Below are 22,716 nucleotides of genomic sequence, written 5' to 3' on the forward strand. Positions count from 1 at the left end.
AGGATGTCTGCCATGCCAAGTTCAAGTTTTAAGTCTCAGCCCGTGTGAGTACACTTCAGCATTCTTTCTTGGATTGAAAGAAACCATCCAATGATGATGGTGGTAGATGCGAGCGCAGTTTTTATAGGATTGGGAAGGTGGAAAATAACTTTGGAATTCATAGGAAGGTAGGAATTTGAAGCAAGATCACTTTCAGAAGGGACCTTCAACTTTGGGACTCATGTGAGGCCCTTCGTACCCTCTGCTTCTCTGGGTCGCCTTCCCTGCCCAGAGTCTTCTCAGGCTTAGCTCTGACTTTTTGGTCAGACTTCCATGATTTTATCTGGGATCTGGTTTGGATGCCTTCATAATGAAACTTGCATCTTTTCTGACACTATAAAAAAAATTAATAGGAAGTTACACACCTGAGACAACAAAAGAGAAATATAAAATATACATGCTTTTACAACTGAACAAAAGAGACAATCTTTCTGATCTTGGGGGTAGGTAAGGATTTCTGAACACATGTACTCACAAAAGCAATAATTTTTCAAGGTTTGCTGGGGGCAGTGGTACACACCTGTAATCCCAGGTGCTCAGGAAGCTGAGGCGGGAACATTCCCAAATTCGAGTCCAACCTGGCCAATTTAGCAAGACCCTGTCTCAAAAATTAAAAATAAAAAGGGCTGGGGATGGAGTTTAATGACAGAGTGCCCCAGGTTCAATCCCCACCACCATCAAAAATTTTAAAAAGTTGCTAAAATTAAATTTAAATCAAAATGCACCTTATGTGAGTGAAAAGGAAGCAACACATAGAGAAAAATGTTTGTAAAACCGTATATCTCCCAAAGGACACTTATCTAGAATACGTAAATAATTCTTAAAAATCAATAGGGAAAAAATAGACAATCTTTTTTTAAAAAAAAAAAAACATGTACATGACAGTAGAACGCATTTTGGCAGAATATACATACATAAGTATGACTCATTGTATTTAGGTTCCCACTCTTGTGGTCGTACATGATGGAGTTACCCTGGTCCTGTATACAAACCCCAGGCTAGGTAAGTTAGGTCCAATTGATTTTACTGTGTTTCGATACCCACCCCCTTTTTTTTAAAGCAGGCAAAAGATGAAACTGGGACTTGAAGAATTTGACCAAATAAAAGTGTAAAAAGATGCTTTACAGAAATAATTACCAGGAAAATGCAAAGCCAAGCTACAATTATATACCACTCTACATTCACCATGAAAGGGAAAAAACTGGCCATACCAGCAAAGCCACTGGATCTCTCTGTATGCTCCTATATAAATGGGCTCAATCACTTTGGAGAAGTTTGGTGCTATCTATTAGAGCTGAAAATATATCACTTTTCAGATGTCATTGGAATCTATTCATTTAGAAATGCATTCATATATTAACAGAGACAAGTACAAGACTATTCACAGTAGCCCTGTTAGTGTTGGCTAAAAACAACCTGAAGTTTTGCCTACCGCAGTGTGCATAAGTGAACTTACATTCATTGTATCTATGTGTGTATTTGTATACACAAACATACATATATATTTACACCTTTATGTAACGATTTTATGCAGCAAAATACTACACAGCAATGAAAAAGAACTACCATTACTTTGTGGAGCCTCAAAGACCTAATGTTACATAGAAAAGTTAGAACCAAAATACCTTATGACTGACTCACTTGTATGCTAGACAAGAATAAGCAAGACTCATCGCTATTTGCTAAATCTGGCAACCCCAGTTTAAGGGAATATTGACTTTCAGGGGACATGAGCATAGCTTCTGTGACCCTGATGCTATTTGAGATTGTAGTTACATGGGTGTGTCTATTTGTAAACATTCACCAAGGTGAGTGTTTGAAATTTAGCACTTTACAACCTGAATGTTATACTTCAACAAAAAGTGTTGAAACTTAAGTAGAGCAATAGAGGAAGAATCATGAGTCCTGGGTTCAACTTCCAAGTCTTATGGATTTGAGTGACTTTGGTCAGGGTCTTCAAGTCTCAGTTTTTTCCATCTGTGTAATGGAAATAATTTTAGTAAGAGCTAATTCTACTAATAGCATTTTATTTTATTTTTTTATTTTTTGTGATGCTGGGGATTGAACCCAGGGCCTTGTGCATGTGAAGGAAGCACTTTACCAACTGAGCTATAGCCCCAGCCCATACTAATAGCATTCTATGCAGACAAAAGCAGAAGTGTTGGGAGTTTAGAAACCTTGCAGATGACCCAGCTGGGGAGAGGCTTTGACAGGTTCAAAGGCATATCCTTCTAAGCCTTTGATCGCCACGCCCCATGGCTTTGGTAATGGAATGTAATTCTTAAATTGCAAAAGACTCCACACACGTAAGACTTCACTTGTGACTATTTAAGGGGGAAATTTTCATAAAGATTCTAGAAATTATTTGCAAAAATTTAAGCATCTGGGGGCTGGGGATATAGCTCAGTTGGTAGAGTGCTTGCATGCATAAGGCACTGGGTTTCATACCCAGCACCACAAAAAAAAAAAAAAAAAGAAAGAAAGAAAGAAAAAAATATTGGCATCCATGCATTTTCCTGGTGAATTAGGCTCCATCCAGCTCAAATTCTCCAAAGGCTTTCTCTTTTGGTTGTTGTTGTTTTGTTTATTTGTTTCCTACTGGGGATTGAACTCAGGGGCACTCGATCACTGAACCACATCCCAGACCTAATTTGTATTTTATTTAGAGACAAGGTCTCACTGAGTTGCTTAGTGCCTCACTTATTTTTGCAGAAGCTGGCTTTGAACTCAGCCTCCTGAGCCACTGGGATTACAGGCATGTGCCACTGTGCCCGGTTTAGAGTCTCAAAGACTTTCTGACCTCCTCCCCTCAAAGTGGAAGAGTAGAGGATGTCTGGTCCGAAGGAGGCCATCTGGCCCAGCGCACTCAGCAGTGGTGGCCTCAACTGGGCTCGTGTTACCTGGAATTCTGCTCTTGGCTTTGACTCAGTCTTCCTCCTTTCCTTCCCCTTTAGCCAGAGGCAAACCACTCTGCCACTGAGTTGTCTCTTTTTTGAAAGCCAGGATGGTAGCGGAAGGTGCTCTTGCTTAATCAGTGTTTGCAAAGGGCTTTATCAAGGGGAAGCCTTGGGGCTTTTGAATTGTGTGTACTGCCTTTGGGGATTGAGGGAGGAAGGGGATAGAGACCCTCTTTGGCTGGGTGGTCCCTTTCATGAAGGACAGCACCTCAAAGAGATCCTAAAGGATCCTTGGAACAACTGCTCAGCTTGTCTTTGGGACTTGGTAGTCACGATTATGGATTTTTTTTTTTTTCTTCTTTCCTTTTTATAAGGAAAAAATTTTACCTCTGGTTGGAACAAGTAGGAGGAAGAAAGAGTGGTAAAAGCCAAAGCTTGGCATTGGGCCATCCAGGGTGCAGGGCTGGGTTAAATCCTGGTATCCCATCCCCCACCCCTGGAGGCAAGAAAGGGCACCTACCCTACTGAAATGCATGATTAAGACAATTCCTTCCAAGGGTTCTTTTGCTGACTCTTAACACCATTCACATGTAGATACCACATGCCCATTTTACAGATGAGAGAAGAGAGGATGATTTATGAAGGGACCCAAGGGCACATATCCACACAAAGGGAACCTAAGATTTAAACCCTCTGGTGAGGTCAAGATGCCCCTTTCATGGGGCAGAGGTTTTCAACGAGGGGTGTGGGGGCATCATGGAAGGAAACTCCCCAGCAGGTTCCAATACAGCACCTCAGGGGCTGGGGAGAAGGATGAGGGCCCTCATTATTACAGAACTGAGTCACCAGAGTGAGTCCAAAGACTTCTCCAAGAGGTGGGGACAGAGAGCAGTGTCTCCCAGAGAGGACAATGTCTTCAACCTCCAGAGACATTTCTTAGTGTCACAAGCAAAGGGGGGCTTTCCACTGACAGGTGGGACCCTGCTTGGTGTCCAACAACGCCCAGTGCAGTCCTCATGTACAGATTTCTTCAATTCGAAATATCAATAGGGCTGGGGCTGGGCTCAGTGGTAGAGCACTCACCTAGCACGTGTGAGGCACTGGTGTGGGTCCTCAGCACCACAGGAAAAACAAGTAAATAAAGTATTGTGATTATCTACAACAAAAATATTAAAAATATATCAATAAGCATAGAGATTGAGAAACTGGTGTAGAGGGGACTGTTTGAGGGGGCGGGGTAGAGCCCAGGATATCCCAGAAGCAGTAAGTGGTGGGGAGGAGCAGATGGACTTAGAAGACCAATGTTACCACTCTTTAATGTAGCTGGGGCTGGGTGTGAGTTGTTTTAAAGGAATAGATTAATATTTTTTTTTTTCCCAGAATGCCACAGAAAAATCACAAGGCTGGTTCTGTGGTCAACCTGACCAGGATCCAGTAACTTCTTCAAAAGACCTGGAGGTGGAGTCAGTAAACTTGAATTCTAGTCCTGGCCTGGCCACATCCCAGCTATTAGAACCTCAGTTTCCACTGGGTTCGGTGGCGCACGCCTATAATCCCAGCAGCTCAGAAGGCTGAAGCAGGAGGATCACAAGTTCAAAGCCAGCCTCAGCAACTGAGTGAGGCCCTAAGCGACTCAGCAAGAGCTATCTCTAAATAAAATATAAAAAGGGGCTGGAGATGTGGCTCAGTGATTGAGCACCCCTGGGTTCAAGCTCTGGTACCAAAAAAAAAAACAAAAAAACAAAAAAAGAACCTCACTTTCCTTACTTTCAAAAACAAGGATAAATATATTTGCTTTCTACTTCATAAGGTGTTGCAATAGCAAGCAGACAATATATATGCAAAAGGGCTCTGTAGGACAGTCCCTTGCAGGATGGTGGATGTTCCTGTGTGAAATCTGCCTGCAGATTTCCAGGCATATTTTCCATGGGTGAGGTTCATTGTTTACTTAATTTAATTTAATTTTTTTTTTTTTTTTTTTTTGGTACTAGGGATTAAACTCAGGGACACTTGACCACTGAGCCACATCCCCAGCCCTGTTTTGTATTTCCTTTAGAGGCAGGGTCTCACTGAGTTGCTTAGCACCTTGCTGTTCCTGAGGCTGGCTTTAACTTGCGATCCTCCTGCCTCAGCCTCCCAAGCTGCTGGGATTACAGGTGTATGCCACTGTGCCTGGCCATTGCTTATTTTATACTGAAGGAATGAAACTGAATCTTTTGTCATTTGTGTGTGTGCGCACATGTGCACATTCTTGTGCTGGGGTTTGAACCCAGGGCTTTCAGTCTGCTACAAACGTGCTCTACCGAGCTACCCCAACCAATTCATGTGCTTAGAAACTCAAGTATAAGCCAGTTTGACAAAAAGAGGTTAAAATTACGTAGTAGGTGCCCCATTAGCAATGGCTCCTTGAAATATCCCCAGCCTGAGTAGGTATGGATACAAGAGAGAAGGTGGAAGAAAGAGTTTCTTTCTTTAAATACGTTGTTGTCATTCTGATAATGCAAATAACTCATGCCTAGTTGTAAAACAAAACCAAAACACACACACACACAGAAAATATGAAAATGGTAGTAAAAATTTCCCCAAATTCTATCATCTGGGGAGAAAAAAAGTGCTGTTGATATTTTAGAATATATCCTTTCAAATGTTTTTAATGAACAATTACCTTTTCCTATCAGACAGCCCTGAAGTACATGTTATTTTATAACAAGCAACAACATGATGCAAAGCCAGATCATATTAGAAAGAGATTTTTTTTTTCAATTTTTTTTTTTTAGTTGTAGATGGACACCATATCTTTCTTTATTTTTATGTGGTGCTGAGGATCGAACCCAGTACTTCACATGTGTGAGGCAAGCACTCTACCACTGAGGTATAGCCCCAGCCCCTAGAAAGAGACTTCTTGGGTAAAAGAGGGTGTGAGATCCTTCAAAGAAGAAAAGCTGGAAGGTGGACTGTCCAGGCCTTCCCTAAGGAATGCCCTGTCCCTTCCTGATAGGGCCACAGCCCTTCCACCGGGGATTGAGGGTGGGCTGGCTGAAAGGAGAGGGGTGCAGTGGGACCTCTTTGGGTTCTTCTCCATTCAGGACGTGGGACCCCGGGGAACCTCAGCCATCCCTAGGACCCATGGCCGAATCTGGGTGAGCGCACACGTTCAGACCTCAGGTTTCCACGCGGGTACCTCTGTTCCTTATGAGGTTTTGGGGTCATTATAACCTCTCACTCTCAGCATCCTGGAGCCTTTAAGAAATAACGATTAATGATTTCTCTCCTGCTCTAGGTATTTACAGTGCGCCCTGAGGCTACCAAGAAGCTGAGTTTGCTCAAGATGACAGTCAACCGGAAGCCTCTCTCTGTTGCTGAACCTGGCGCTGCAGGCTGTTGTCTACACTGAGATCCAGACACACTCTGGACTCCAGAACTGATTCACTTAACCTGCTTCCTTTGCCCCATCCAAATGAGTGTTCCTTAGGAAACATAATCCACTCCCACCACTGGAATTGACAGAAATAATTGGGGTTTTGCAAGGGAGGAGGGAAGAGCTATTGATTTTAATCCAGTCTCGATTGATCAGCATAGAGGGTGTCCTTCCTCAGAACACAGGGACTCACACAGCTGTGGGTTCCTAGGGTGACCAAACCTGAATTCTTCCCACTCTGGACCTGGGAGTCTCCTTGGATCCTTCGCCTCCTCCATCCCATAATGCTTTTGGTCTGAAGCAGGTGTGTCAGCCCACACCTAGATAAATTACAAGGGGGAACAATGGCATTGTCCTCTCCTGAAATTTCACCTGCTCTGTCCCTTGAACACACATAAGCCACCTAGTGAGATTGCTCAATGCTGGCTGACATGGTCTTTACCTCAATTTAAAGTGCCCCTGCTTTTGTGCAAGGTGCATTGGTATGCATGATGTTTTTGAACATAGCAATGGGTCCTGAGTAGGCAAAGATGCTCTGTAATACAGGAGGGGGTCACTGAAGATACTTTAAAAAAGGAAAGAAAGGAAAACCTCTGGCATTTTAATATGTTAAATAATACCCCATTATTAATTCTAAAGACTTCTACAAATCAACCTAGATGAAACTTTTTTCACCTTTTTCCTGCCTTTTCCCCTTTCTCAGAAACATTTAGACCTACCCCATGGCAATGACTATCAGGAAGTCTCTGCCCTGTATATCAGGGTAGCACAAATAATTCAGCAAAAAAACAGCCGGGATCCTGTAGCCTGGCATTAGGATAAGTATATCTTAAGAAAGTTCTTATGCAGACTTGGCTTCAGGCGATAAAACGTCATAGATGTATAACTGTAGCAAGGAAATTTCTAGGGAGCAAATTAGGCTGAAAACATCTTCTAGAGACAGCAAGAAAGGAATCGTACACCACCCCAAAATAAGGCAAGTTATGCAGTAAATGTTTCATTTATTGGCCTTCTTCCATTACCATTAGGGTTAAAAGACATCTTGTCAATAGGAAAAGTATATTTACGGGGGACTGATGTCTTCCGAATGCTGTTCCTGTCACAAATGCCTATAGTAGTAGTAGTAGTAGTGATTGGCTTATGAAAGCAGGTGAGGAAGCCTGCACAGATGTGTAGTCTCCCCATTAACCCTTGGATCATCAGGCATTATTGTCACTTTAATGCCTGGACCTGCTGTTAGCTGAGCAACAGGATCAAGCCAGGTGCTTCAGAGAAGCATCAGAACTGACGATTGTTCCTAAGGGTTTCCACGGGTGGGTCTGTGCCTTTCCAAGTCTCTTGATGGAATCTTTTGGGGAGGGGGGAAAAGGACGCCTATGAAGTGGGCCCTTTTGCCGACCCCTCCCTCTGGCTAAAACTAAAAACTCTTGGGTGTCCAATTTGTAATGTTGCTTTGTTGGTTAAGGGAGGAGCTTTCCTCAAAGTCCAAATAAGGAACCATCACCCACGCAGAACAAAAAGCAAACAGAAAATCTCCCAGTGGAATCAGGACTTTGGGTTCTAAACATTTCCCCATTTTATAGCTTCCTTGTGTTTTTGGATTCTTTTTTTGGCTTCCCTCAGCCAGGCTAGCTCCCTGCACGGATAAGTCTAACACAGTGGGTAACAGATCATCCATCTTGGAACCTGGATCTTTAAAGGGAAATCACACAGAAACACAAACACACACTTGGCATGCATGTACACATCACAGTCAAGGGTAATTTAGGAGACTCTTGCCGAGTGGTTGGGGGAGCTGAATATGGCTGTCAACACGTGCTCCCTCCTTCTGGTAAGTCTAAGCAGACTCTCCTGGTTCTTCCTAAATTCCAAACCCAGCCTCTCAATATGGTTTGTCTTGTTTGCTGGTGTGCTGTGAAGCTCTCAGACAAACTGGGGGTGGGAGGAGACTATGGAATCGGACTCCCTGAACGTTCAAAAGCACCCGAGAAAATATCCAGTCCAACCACTCTCCCCTCCAGGTAAGACCAGACAAAGGGCCACAGGACACATGGCACACGGCAGGCTATTTTCAAAGTCCCCAGCAAACCCATTCCAGTATTTCACTGGGCCTTAAATATCCACCATAATATCCTTCATACGGGACCAATACCTGAAAGGGGACTGATATGAACTAACTTCCTTTTCAGACTCACCAATAGGGATGAGGAAGGACATACACCCTGGGACAGTGACCTGTTCCCTTACCTTTGAAGGTAAAATGCAGGTTACTAATAGCAACACACGTCCACAGAGGGAGATTTAAGGGCAGGAGGCTGATGGGGAGCAGTCAACAGAAGTGAAGTAGCAAAAAGGGGTAGTGGACAAAGAGGAGGAGAAAAGGAGGCGGAGGGACCTGGGCTCCCCAGGAAGGGGCTCCATGGGAGAAAGAAAGGTACAGCTGCTCCCACAGGCTATTGTCCATTTCCCATATGCAAAAGCCATGGTGCCAGAATCCCTTGAGAGGCCCAGGCTAACATCAGAACCACTCTGTTTTCCCCCTTCTGTTTTTAGAATTTTTACCACTTGGGCAGAACTTTTGGTCTCATAAACCAAGACTTGTCAGTGCCTAGAGAGAGAAGTTGCCTCAACACTTGGATACAAGTCAACTGTTGTTTAAGATTTCGCACCAAATCTATATAAATTACGTGTCTACATTGTGGGCCAACCTGACCTTTTTTTTTTTTTTTTCCTTTTTCTTTTAAATATTGTATTACCTTGTTTCCTGTCAATTGCAGTTCCAATCCTGCCCCTCCTCCTCCTCCATCTGGGCATCCCCATAAGCCCTTCCAGAGATCAGGGGTTATTGACCCTCTGAGATCTTGCTGGTCTCCCCACGCCTTTTTATAGCACAAAGCAATAAAATTAAATGTGGCACATGTGCTATCATAGAATAACTTTTAATTGCTTAATTAAATCAGAGATTTAAGGAAGGCAAGACTCAAGAGTTCTTTTTGAATGAAAAAAAAAAAATAAGCATATGATAAAAAGGATGAGATTTCTAATCACTGGAAAAAAGCCCTTAGTATTTACATGTGATAAAAATGCAGGCCAGTACATTAGAAACAATCAAGACACTCTTTAAAATTTCTATTCAATATATTTATGAGTTTTTATTATACAGGTAGTCCCGCAAGGGACACAGAAGACCTCATTATCCAACTTAATTCAGATCAGGGTTAGAGTAAAACAACAACAACAAACCTACCCCACAGGACAAAGAAATTGCCATAAAACTGAGTTACTATAAATGTGTTCCAGTTCAAGTAAATAAGCCCCTAAACCAGGCCTTAGGAAAGTCTACACTGTATATAGACAGACTTAGCACAACAAGCATACAGGTGACAATTACCAAGTGTGCAAAGCTATGGTCATTTTGCTAAATGTGTAAATCTAAAGGCAACCACCTGAAAAGACCTAAAAAAGGAAACTGTTAAATTCATTTGTACATGGATTTAACAGTGAAGCATTTCATTCTTCATGTTTTTACTTGGTGTCTTGAAATAATCCCCTTTCTGTCTCCACTCTCCCTCTTAGACACTGTGCCTGCCTTATTTATTTATGAACTCTGAAGGTTACTCCTACCTGCTGAGACTAATTAGCCCTGTGCTTTGTATCCTATGCAATCCTGTCTGATTAAATGTACACATTTGTTTTACTTCTTTTCAGACTCCTTCTCACTCTACTTCTGATTTTCTGATTAATATTAAAGTTGGGAGTTACAGTGATTCTCTTCTGCCTCCCCCCAACCCATTTTTATTTTGCCAGCATCTTACTCTTTCGTGTGCAAATGTGGTTGTGAATTTTTTTCCAGTGCAGGGGAATTCGTTGGCCTTGTCAATCTCGGTATCATTATTTTTAGTAGTCTTCTTTCTGAGACCTTAGCCTATAAAACAGTTTTGCTGAAACCCCAACTCTCTAAATATTACATGGTGAATTTTGCTTTCTTTTGGAAATGTAGGTGCTGATGGGCCAACTGAAGAACAGGTGAGTTTATTTATTTTTTATTTTAGGGAAGGGTGTGATAATTTAATACACTGTGGACTCCAGAACAAGGTTGCTCCTAATGGGCAATTTGCTAATTTCTATGGATTTATTTATTTATTTTATTTTTTGTTCCCTTTTCATGTTGTAGTTTCCGGTCCACTTCTCATTGGATACTTGCAAGAAAACCAATGTTTCTGTTCCATCATCCAGGAACACTGCTAAGGGAGCTGGGCCTTCCCCTTTAACATAATTCCTTTCCCCATTTTGTAGCAAATCAACTTGCTCCCCTGGAGAGAGCCTAACAATCAACAAATACCGGTCTCTCTTCCCAGGTTTCCCACCTCCTCCCTGAGGTCTTCCAGCATGGGTTTGGTGAGCAATTTCCTGCCAGGACTATCTACATCTTGATTATTCGGTCAGTCTTTAGGGACTTCATTGCAGACCCCCTTGGAGAACGACTCCAGCCCCACTGACCCCAGGGCTTGGTGAACTTTCAGTTTTATTTTCCCTGGCGCTGTTAACGCCCAAACTTTTCACCTCCCAAGTCAGAAAGGACTTTGAATCCTAGCTCATTTCCTACCACCTCCAACGTCAGTCGAAAAAAAGAACGACACTTTACATTTAAAAGAATCATATTATTTTCCTTAAGGATATTTCTTAATGCTCTTGACAAACCCTACATTATTTGTTTTTTGGATAAGAAGTCATATTGGCATCTCTATCCCAGTGGACTTTGCATGTAACAAAATGATTCACTATTAATAAACAAAAAAGACGCGGGGGGGGGGGGCGTCGTGGGTTAATAGTTTCTTTCACTGTAGATGACCAGGAACTTTGCCCAGCCCCTCTGCCTCCCCAAGCTCTCTCCAACTGGAGGGGTGATCCTTGCTTTTGACCACTTCAGTTACACGCCTTCCCGGGGCAGCTGACTTCACTGCTGGATTAATCACGAAGAACCCCCTTTCCTTGCCCACAACACTCGCCTCCTTCGCCCCTTCCCTAAGACTTATTTCTACTATTTCTAAAGTGCACTTTTTCTGGGCCTTTCCCCATCCCCGCCCCCCAAGTGGGCTTTCCTTCCGCCTAGCTCGGCTCGGATTCCTGCCTTGGTCGCCACCCCCTTCCCCTCCTCTCTCGCTCCGCATTGTCTTTCTGCAACCGCCCCTCCCGGAGCGAGCGCCCGCACCCTCCAGACTCCCGGGCTCGCGCAGTGCGCGCAGGCCGCTCCCCCCTTGCGCGCCTCCCGCGCCGCCCTCGCCCCCGCCCCTCTCCTCCCGCTCCTCTCCCTCCTCCCTCTCCGGGCGCCCGAAAGGATCATTGTTGGCCGCCCCCGCCCCGCCCACCCCGGCTGTTTATTTATGCACACGTCACCGGGACGGCCCCGCCCCCCGGCATCTCATTAAGGCGAGTGTGTTCCTCTCGCCCTGTCAATAATCTCCGCTCCCAGACTACTCCGTTCCTCCGGATTTCGATCCCCCTTTTTCTATCTGTCAATCAGCGCCGCCTTTGAACTGAAAAGCTCTCAGTCTAACTTCAACTCACTCAAATCCGAGCGGCACGAGCTCCTCCTGTATCTTCGGCTTCCCCCCCCTTTGCTCTTTATATCTGACTTCTTGTTGTTGTTGGTGTTTTTTTTTTTTACCCCCCTTTTTTATTTATTATTTTTTTGCACATTGATCGGATCCTTGGGAACGAGAGAAAAAAGAAACCCAAACTCACGCGTGCAGAAGATCTCCCCCCCTTCCCCTCCCCTCCTCCCTCTTTTCCCCTCCCCAGGAGAGAAAGACCCCAAAGCAGAAAAAAAGTTCACCTTGGACTCGTCTTTTTCTTGCAATATTTTTTTTGGGGGGGGGCAAAACTTTTTTGGGTCTTTTTTTTTTTTTTTTTTTTGGATTTTCTTCCTCCTTCATTTTTCTTCCAAAATTGCTGCTGGTGGGTGAAAAAAATGCCGCAGCTGAACGGCGGTGGAGGAGATGACCTAGGCGCCAACGACGAACTGATTTCCTTCAAAGACGAGGGCGAACAGGAGGAGAAGAGCTCCGAAAACTCGTCGGCAGAGAGGGATTTAGCTGATGTCAAATCGTCTCTAGTCAATGAATCAGAAACGAATCAAAACAGCTCCTCCGATTCCGAGGTAGGAAAAGCCCCTCGGGCTGGTGGGGCTTTTTCTCTCTTTCCTGGGCTGGGCAGAGGTGGCTGGAAGGGGAGAACGCGGGGCCGGGGGCGGCGGCGGGGCGCCGCGGGCCGGGCGGGCGGCGGGGCGTGCGGTGCCACCATTGCAAAAACTTGTAACCCTGTTTTTCTGCCCCCCCACCCCGTCGATTCTTCCCCCCGTCCCCGCTCTGCGTGGCGTTTGCCCCTCGCCCTCCCCACCTCCACCCCTCCGGGAAGGCGGAAAGACGGCCTCCGCCTCGCTCCGAAAGTTTCCGAGATAAATCCCGGGAAAGTTTGGAAGAAGGTGAGTACGCCCCGCGCGCCCCGCAGCCGCCCCCGGGCCGGCCGCCCCGCGCGCCGGGCCCCGCGCCCCGCTCGGTCTGGCCCCGCGCCGGCCCTGCCGGGGCGCCCGGCCCCTGGGGGCACTTTCTAAAAAGTTTCTCCTCGCTCTCTCCCGCTCCGCGCGGCCGCCGCCGTCCCCTCGCCGCCCCGCCATGTTAGCCGCCAAGAGGCAAGATGGAGGGCTCTTTAAGGGGCCACCGTATCCCGGCTACCCCTTCATCATGATCCCCGACCTGACGAGCCCCTACCTCCCCAACGGATCGCTCTCGCCCACCGCCCGAACCGTAAGTGCCTCCGCGCCCGGCCCCCGCCCTCCGGCCCCGCATGCGGCCCTGCCCTGCCCCCTCCTCCCCTCCCCCTCCTCCCGCCTCCTCCCCTCCCCCGCTCGTGGCCCAGGCAGCCCGAAACTCTCCAAACTTTTCTGCCTTTTGTGGACTGGATTTGTTTGCACTTCGCCATGTTCTTGCTTTCAGTTTGCTGCCTCGCGATGTTGGGGAGCCCTTTCTTTCCAAGCAGGGCTTGGCTGGGGGGGAAAAATCTGAAGAACTTTTTTGTGCGCTCTCTTCCCCCCTCCCCCTTTGGTGGTGTTGTTTGTTTCTTCACCCTGGGAAGATGACTGACTGTGTGGCTCTTTCTTTTCTCTCTCCGTCTCTCTCTCTCTCTCTCTCTCTCTCTCTCTCTCTCTTCCCTCTTCTGTGGCGTCTTGGGCTTTCCCCGGTTAACCCTTTGGCTGCTGCTGCTGCTGGGCCCGGCGTGACCGGGCTGTGCCCGCAGCGCGGGGTAGCGAGTGCATTTTCCTCCAGGCGCTGCACTTGAGAACTAGCGAGCGCGCAGTGCCCGGGGCCCTGGAGAGGCGCCTCGGCTTTCTCTTTCGGGCGGTTGTTTATTTAGCTTTCTAGTGGAGATCACTGACTTTCGGCCCTCCTTCCCCCTTTCCCTGGAAGGTCACACTAGGCTGGTCCCCTCGCACACTTGGGGGCTCTGGGCATCCTTTTCTTTGGCCACCCGTAGGGCCGCGAGCGCTCTGGGTGCTGAGGCGGGTTCGGCCGAAGGGCGCACTGGCTGCGACTCTCCCGGGCCGCGCGGGTGACTGGGCAGTGCGGGGTGGGGAGGCCCTTGTGGCCAGGGTACCTGGTTTGTGTGCAGCCTAGATGGCCTCCTCTGGGTGCACTTGATGTGTTTCTAGGGAAATTTGGTGGCTAGAGGTGTGGAGTGTGGTCTGCTCTCGACAGCTTCTGGAAAGGCCCTCGGTGGGCCTGCGGGGGGGGGGGGCAGAGACCTGTGTGCGCGGGCTCAAGGGGTGCAGAGGGTGAGAGGCCAGGGGTGTGTCTCTTTCTAGACAGTGGGCCGTTGAAGGCCTGCCGTCCAAGTTAGGGGGCCCAGGAACAGCGCGGGGTGCCAGGCTCCCGGGGTGCTTCCTGCAGCGTGCGTCGGGCGCTCACCGCTGACATTTGTTCTAAAGGCTCATCCCCTCCCCCACTGGGCCTCTGTCCCCCTGCCCTCATCCCGAGCCCCTCCCCCATCCCACTCTGTTAAAAAGCCTGGATTAGGAATCATCTCTAGACACGCAAGATGTGTTTATTCCCGGCTTCGCGGAATTGTCATTTTGCACCTTTTCTGGTTTGGTCCCCCACCCCTTATTTACACACAGTACTTTGTTTTTTTCTTTTTCGGTAACTCGAGATGGCAATTTGAAATAATGCACCCACTGTTGAGCAGTAGTGGATATGGTGCTCATGGCCCAGGGTTTGCCGGGCTGGAGTTGATCAGATCTACAAGTGTTTTTAAGCATTAAAATATTAACTATCAGGTTTGGCTTGTTTCTTTCTTTCTTTCTTTTTTTTTTTTTGGGCCCTGGCAGAATGGCAAAGGCATGCTAGACCGGTCATTTTTTATGGCTAGGAAAGAAATAATTACCTGCCCCTCTCTTACGCCCAGGCTTCTGCATGCTTGGGAAGCTGGGAGCGTGGTTCAGCCCGACCTCCTCCTGTAGGGCCCGCTCTTTCAGGCTGCTGGGCCAGGCTCTGGCTTGCAATGTAGGGGAAACACAGTCAGGTTATTTGGTATTTTTCTTGGGAGCTTGTGGCATCTTAAAAGGGACTATTCAGCTCAGAATCGAAGTGTCCTGTGCTAACAAACTGGACCAAGCAACATTCCAAAGTAATCCTGGGAATTTCTTCCTCTCCTCCCCTCCTCCCAAGGATGGAAACCTCCTTCGTATTATTTTAAAATTCACTTAGCCATCTGAAAGACCATCTGAATATTGAGCCTGATGGCGCGCTTGTTGGCTTTCTTGGCTCTTTTCAAACTCCACGTCTGTGACCCCTGGCAATCTTGCCATGCCATCGCCTAAAACTTGAAGAGTGATGTAGTGCTGTAATTAGGAAACGGGGAAATTGTTAAAGGCAAATAAATTACTTCCCGGTGAGAAAAGGAAGGCTCCCAAACCTTGGTCCCCTTTGTGGGCATTATAGGAATAGACACATCTAGTCATTTTAATTGTGGACATAGCGGGTGGCCTTGTGCTGTGACATCAGATTGAGTCTGAGAGGACATTTCTGAACTCAGTAGGCAGTTTTACTATTTGCATGTCAAACACCAGCAGACATCTTTGTGTACTCTGCCTCTTCCTCCTTCCTCTCTGTTACCTGGGTTAGATTATGTGCTCCCAAATTAAAGTTATTTATTTAGGCCGGTAAGCGGAGCAGTGGAAATGAGGACGGGAGGCTGTTGTGTGTCACTCTTGACATCTTCGATCAGAGGGCCAGCTTGCAATTCCAGATTTGATACAGCTGCGGAGGAATCTATAGGCAAGAGAGTGGTCATTCCATGCTCATCTGAAATTCTCGGGTGCTTTACATACGGGTCTGTTTTTGAGGGCAAGGTGTAAAGACAAATTAGGGGTATATTTGATCCTCTTTCCCTTCCTCCTCGTTGGTGGTTTTTTTTTTTTTTAACTACACTTTCTGTTAGTTAGGAGCATACCTGTAAAGCAACTGCATCCTTTAAAAAAGCACATTCTCTGGAACTCTGATTTCTGCTTTTCTGTTTAAGAATGTAAAGAATTAGGAGTACCATTAAATCGGCTTTTGATGAATAATACATTATCTCAAGAATAATGCTTTAATTGCTGACGACGCCATAAAGCTTGATAGTAATAATTTTATTTTAAAAGGACAAAGATTTCCGCATAACATTAATTTAGTCTTTGATACAGTAATAGGAATGGCTTTTAAAAAGACAGATTCAGATACAGAAATGCATTAAGGAGAGGTCTAGTTAAGGAGCCGGGAAGGGTTAGAACTGCAAATATTAGAACTGTGGTGACATTTGTATACTACAGATAAGAATGCTGTTACCACAGTGGAGTTGGTAGGAAAGAGTAGTTTTCCATTTCTTTTTCCCTCCTGGCCAACAAGAAATAGGGCTATAGTAGTGGAAATTCCGGTTAGGTTTGAGATTTCTTTTGAAGGATTCGATTATTAGAACTCTTGCATCTTCTTTTATCCAAACTTATTTGCTTTTCAACTGAGCTATTTGCTACTAGGTTGAGCAGATAAATAAGCTGCTGCTTTATTTATCTTGAATTCATTTTTGAACTTGGGATTCAGCAATTTAAAGGAAACCAAGAGGGGCCTATTCATTGGGGTTTTATTTAGCTGGGCAACTTCTCTTTCTGGCTTGTGAAAAATGGATGTTTTCTCCTCGCTCAAACAACATAATCCTTCCTGATACAAAAGATTGAGACCTAGGAGTGTGAAGGGTTAATGTTGGTCCTTCCCTGTTGTCTTCCCGCCCCCCACCTTCACCCCTGATTGTTTTGACAACACTTTTCAAAGTGTGACATTCCAAGCCCCTACATAACAATGTAATATTACTGTAATTACACAGGTCATTACATTTTAAATAGAGAACAATAAAATGCTTATCGCCCTGAAAAAGAACAGGTGTTCTTGCCCTTCTTTGGTATTTATGCTAATTGTTTTTCATCTCCTTCAGAAATATTTATGGCGAACATGTTTAGATTTCAATCTCAATGCAACAGTATTAATTCTGTGCTAATCTTTATAGGTTGGGGTTTAATGTCTGCAGTATGGATTATGGGCTCAACATTCACCCAATAAGTCATATTTGAATGATTATAAATTTAATGTGCCAGTGCTGTGCAGTTTGTGGATACTCGGGCTTTCTGAAACCCCAGCAACAAACTCTGAGAGCAGTTGGGAGCCTGACAGTGCTTATCTGGGAGAAGTGTTGGGAAACTTGACCCACTGCTTAGGGGCCAGGAGCTTTGGCTGATGCCCCCATCTCTGATGAAGAGATTTTGAGGAAAACAATCCTGGTTCTTGCTAGGAATTTTTCACCTTGATTTTAATTTTACTGATAGGGATTTCATTTAGAGTCCCTGCTGGAAGTCGGTCAGCTGTTTCTTAGCAAGCTGTGAAAAAGTTACAGGAAGGTTTCCGGGAGCTTACAGATCAAGAATGCTGTTCTGTTAGCGGTGCAGGAGCGCCGCAGTTCTGCACGCCATTAAAAAAATATTTGCTTTAGAAAGCTAGCATTTTAATAGTTGCACCAGAGGCTGCGCTTTTAAAGATTACAGTCCAAGTCTTTCCAGGATTTGAATGCCTCCTAACATCCCACGGGGTGCCCGGGTGTGTGTAAAAAGTGCCTAGATTTCTCGGTTGAGAAATCCTGGTGCAAGTTCTGTTACACACTCGCAGTGGGTAAACTGGAAGGTATCTTAAGAGGATTTTGCATTTTGTCAGATGTTTCACAACAGGGGCCCCCGAATCACATTAAAAATGCACTGTAGAGAAAGGACAGCTGCAAATTTTTGTGTGGACGCGTGTTTCTGGACCATGACTAAAACTCCGAGGACCTTTTCCCCAGCTGTCTGGAAGTTATGTGGAAGTTGGTTTATTGGCAGTTAAGTATGGGACAACCTGGATTTAGCAAATGCTCTCTCCAGCACAGGAAGTAGATGACATTATATTGAGGGAGAGGAGGAGAGTTCAGGCAGGGAGCGCTATACTGTTGGGTTTTTTTTTTTTTTTTTTTTTAAATTGTGGAGTTGCCAAATAAATAAGCCCTTTCCAAGGAAGTAGGTGTAGGCTTTTTAGTCTTGGTAAGTGGAACTAGATAATATCTTTGACCGCATTTATATCTCTTTGGAGGTGACACATTTCAGCTTTTTGAAAGGGAGGGGAGGAGGATGAACCAGATTCTTCCAAGGCTTTACATTTTGAAGGGGGGTGGTGGTGGTGGGAGACTTGGGCGTCTGAGTTTCTTCTGGGAGTAAATATTGGAAATCATGTGAATAAATCTTCAAGTTGGACTTATAATTGAGCACATTTGTGAAGGAAATGGTTAATTTTACAACCAAAGGCAAACTCGCACCTCGACAGGTCTGCTGAAAGAAATGTGCCCCAGTCCTTTGCTGGCAAGCACACCGGGTCATAAATCCACAGGCTTTATTTACAGCCCATAACACTTATGAATGTTAAGATATTTGACGCCACGTTGGCCTTATAATATTCAAGGTCCGCAGACATTGGCAGTAGCTCAAATTTCTCTCACTAATTATAAGCAACGAGATGGGGGGGGCATCACAAAGGCCGCCCTCCCCCCCCCCGACCCCCACCCCTGCAATCTGAGTTTCCCCGACTCAGACCCCCCCCCCCACTTGGCAGCTGACCTGTACTTTCCCTCTAGGCTATTGTTATTCACGTTTATAAAGAGGACTTTGAGGGATGGAAATTCACTGGGGGGCTCTGTACAAATGCTTTTTTTTCAAAAGCAAAGTTCTCTGCGTGTTTGCCTCCCCCCCTTTCTTCGATTTCCCCCTCTTTTTCCTTTCTTTTTCTTTCCTTTCTTAATTCCCTCCCCCCCAGTTTTTTTGGAGACTCCTTTGCCTGTATCGTGCATATTTCCCAGAATACTTAAGGAAACCTGATATAGGAGACTGCATTTTAATTTATATGATGTTCCACCAAGCTGGAAGGAAAAGACACACATTGGCAAGCTCTCTAGTGAATGCGAGGGTTTCAGCAAAGTGAGTCGGGGTGGTGAGGAGAGTGGATTAAAAGAATTTAATAGGCAAGAAAAAAAAATCCTAGTTTACGCTGGGCATAGGAGGGCCACTCAGGGGGGTGGGGGGTGTGCTGGTATCTGGAGGAGGAGGCAAGCAACTGTAGCCGGAGGTGGCTTGACTTGATTAAAAAAGGGCTAGGAGGTAGGGTAAAGACTCAGGGCATGGGGGAATGGCTTGTTGGAAATGGGGGGCTAAAAGTTTTCTTAGGGGCCGGAGGAACCATGGGAGGCGCTCTTAAAAACTATATTGCTTTGCTCAGCAGAGATTGGTTCCAATCCCCTCCCCACCCAGAGTGTTCTCGCTGGCAATAAATATGTTTCCTATCAGTTGCCCCTAGCGTCTGGAGGTGGGGGGTCCGGGCTGGGGCATTATCTGTGAGACCCGGCTAAGAGAGAAGGCTGATTGTCCTGCCGATTTTAACTTAGGTTTAAGAAGTGGGCTGTTCTGGTGTGTGTGTTGCAAATAGACCAACACCGTGGAGGGGGGCCTGGGAATCGGGTGTGTGTGTGACTTGAGCAGCCAGGGGAGCTGCTGGCCCTGTCATTCCTGGCCAGATCCTTCCCCTCCATCCAACCCAAACTTAAAGACCCAGGCTGAAAGGTTTTATTTTCTAATCAATGGAATGCAGAAACTTACTAGCCCTCAGGGATAGATGTGAATCCCTTAACAGCTCATTACAAAGATGAGGCTGTGGGATCTTTGAACGGGTTATCAGCCACGGTGTTCTTGGTTTTCCCAGGATAGGTTTTTCTTCCTTAGGCACATCTGATTTTGGGTCGGTAATTCAGCGCATTATATTTTATTATTTTTATCATGAAGTGGCCCCAGACAGCACGGACTGCAGGGGAAGGGGCGGCTGCACATGGCATCAGCTCCGAAGGAGTTAACGTTGCTCGCTAAAGTTTGGCATCATGAAAATAAATTTGAGGCCTGGTAGGCATTAGCAGGGCACAGCACATTTACAGAGCTTAATTAGTACGAACTGTAATTGTTCATGGTCTGCCAGAAGAAGTAATGTTCAGGAAAAGTGGAGTCCCTTTCTTGCAGTCTTCAGTTTGAAACCGATAAATCACTTGCATATTTGTGTAGTGATTCAAATGGAGCTAAGACCTCTCCCATCCCAACATGTGGTAAATTGTAAAGTCAATGAATTGCAGATGTAGGCTACAGTGAGATTCTCTAAGAAAATGCAGAATGAATGGGAAAGAGTGATGCTATAAATATTTACTGAGAAGATAACTAGGTTCCTGCGTGCTGGGCCAATTATGATGTACTAAATATATTAGTAAAATGCTTTAAAAAAATCAGGAGTTGTGTAGGTCTTTGGGTGGGTTGGTTTGTTTTGGAAAGTGAAATGAAAGGCACTGTGTTATTGTCATGTCAGTTTTACTGAGCCTGAATCACAATGGCATGCCCAGGGAAGGGCACATGAAACCCACATTAATGCAAATTAATTCGTTATGAGTTGCAGGGCTGTGACTGCTAAGTGGAGTAATGATGGGGCATCATTTTAAGAGTGTTAGTGTAGCAACTTTTAATGGAAAATGCTGTGTTAAGAACATGTCTCAGCACTTCAGCCCACGTGTTTTTATATGCTAGAAATGTGTTTTATACAAGAGCAGGAAACTCAATTCACTTTTTTTTTTCCTCCCAGTTTTCAGAACTTTTAATTATGTTTTGATGTTTAAAGAAAACCATTGTTTTTTCTCAGACTAACCCAGAGATGCCTACCGCCCTTGCTTGGTTCAATCTCAGCTTTTCCTTTTCTTTTTCTTTTTGCCAAGGATTGCAGCACAAAGTGGAAAACAATGAATGTAACATCCCCTGTAGACCTGTAGATAAAACTTTCTTGAAGTGATCCCCCCCCCCCCTCCTTTTTTGCTTCTTAGAGGATTTTGGTCTCAGGCAGTGTTGCAAGTCAATACTTCTTTTCCCCAAATGTGAGTAGGTGGATATGTATGGAAGCTGTAAAAGTTAATGATCATTCTCTGACTCATAGCTGATGGTTTCAGGTTGAGGAAAAAGAAAAAAAAAATTAATGAGGGTAAATAGACATTTGATGGAACACTGAGACAGTAGGAGAGATTGTTCTTGTGTCTGAGGGCATGCATTTTGTTGAAGCAGAATTTCTGAAGGGAGAATGGGGCCGGGGGAGAAGGAGGTGCCATTGTTCCCTGGTTGTGTTAGGATGCTGCAAATGTTCTTGTGCCTAGATCTTTGCAGGAATATTTAAACCTAAGGACCCATGAGAAATCCCGGTTTTGCATTCTTCCCTCTTGAAGTTAGAGTCTCCCTTGGCACAGTCAGTCATCCAAAGTCCTGGTCAAAAGTTTACTTCCCATTACATGGAAAAAGGCTCTTGGCACAGGACTAGGGGGCCCGTGCCCACACAGCTCCCCCTGAAATGTCCTGATATCCTAGAAAAGGTCTGAAGATATACTAATAGAAGTATTTTTTCCTTGAAGCTAATGCCATGGAAATTAGACCTCAGGTGGCTCATAGAGGGTAGAAGAGGAAAGTAGATGAAAAAACTCCAAGAAAACCAAATCTGCTTGGGAAATGGATCTGTTAATTTTTTTCATATGGAGGAGAGAGCCAGGTGATTCATAAAACCAAAAATAAAGCACATGTTCCACCTCATACCAATTTGGTGGAATGAATAGGCATCAAAAAGTAATCTTCACTCCCCCTGGAAGTTAGCTCAGTGCTGGAAAAACTAGCGTAGGATTTCAGTTTTTCTTGTGGTGCCTTGGAGAATGAGATTCCTGTGGTTGAAGGAGCTGCTTCCTCTTCCCCCATCTCCATAGCTCTGATGTTCTGTATCTGAAACATCAACTCTAGAGGCAGTAGTAGTGACTGGAAGTCAAATGAGAGGAATCAAGGTTTGTTCATCGGGAGATGTGGCCAGCTCTTCATGGCTCTTCCTGTGGACAGGTGGAGGGAGTCTGGGGCTGCTGGGTGGGTAGAATGGGGAGGAGGGGCTTGGCCACTGAAAACCAGGGCTGAGGAAGGGAGAGCCCAATGGGAGTTCTCCCTGGTGACTCCTGAGCACTTCAGGGAGGCACGTGGTGAGGACGTGTGGGGCCTGCCCAGATTAGAGTGGCCACAGTTGCTGGATGAGGAGATGACTGGGGCCCTCCAGGTTTCCTGCACAGGTGGGTCCCAGGAGGTGAGGCACCTGGAAACTCAGGGACACCTTAGCCCTCTTGTTCCCTCCACCTCTCCTCATCTTCCACGACCAGCTCTTGCTTTCTCCTTAATGGTGGCTTCTAGAGGGGTAGAAAGGATCAGGCCGGTTTTAAGTGCCAGGTTTTTAACTGGGTCTTTATCTTTTATACTTACATCATTTATATTCTGTCTTAAAAAGCTGGTCTGTAACATCTTTTTGTTGCACAGGGAAGGCAAAAACAGCTCAAGGGTACATTGCACAAAAGTGTCTTTGGGGGAAAGCGGGTGGGAACCCAAAGGAGAAGGAGAAAATGTGAAGCCCTCTTTGCTGTGCTGTGGCTGCAGGGGGTGTAGCCCGGCTGGGAGTTGAAGACCTGACTTAGACACAGAGTGAGCTGATCTAGGGCTTTCTCTGTTGCTGGACACCCCAGGGAAGGCTCATTGCTTGGGAGGGGTGGGGTTCTGGTTGTGTGTGAGTTGAAGGTGAACTTAACTTGGTCCTGTGTGTTCCCTGCTAGAGCTTTAAGAAACTTGGAGCTGCATTTTTTACTCTTTTAATTGCTGCATTCTCTGCAGGA

General features: G+C 45.6%; 1 protein-coding gene across 36 annotated transcripts in view; it reads left to right on the forward strand.

Annotated features, from left to right (window-relative positions):
* The first annotated feature begins 11,820 nt into the window (after nt 1-11,820).
* Nucleotides 11,821-22,716, forward strand: part of Tcf7l2 (transcription factor 7 like 2) — a 187,761-nt gene continuing 176,865 nt past the window's right edge. For all 36 annotated transcript variants that reach the window (XM_076835073.1, XM_076835079.1, XM_076835078.1 and 33 more), the window contains exons 1-3: nt 11,821-12,514; nt 12,772-12,838; nt 13,036-13,160. In XM_076835073.1, the coding sequence (XP_076691188.1) occupies nt 12,326-12,514; nt 12,772-12,838; nt 13,036-13,160 (381 nt within the window). In that variant the 5' untranslated portion in view covers nt 11,821-12,325. The remainder of the gene's footprint in view (nt 12,515-12,771; nt 12,839-13,035; nt 13,161-22,716) is intronic.

This window comes from Callospermophilus lateralis, chromosome 15, assembly GCF_048772815.1.
Source record: "Callospermophilus lateralis isolate mCalLat2 chromosome 15, mCalLat2.hap1, whole genome shotgun sequence".
NCBI classification, from domain to species: domain Eukaryota; kingdom Metazoa; phylum Chordata; class Mammalia; order Rodentia; family Sciuridae; genus Callospermophilus; species Callospermophilus lateralis.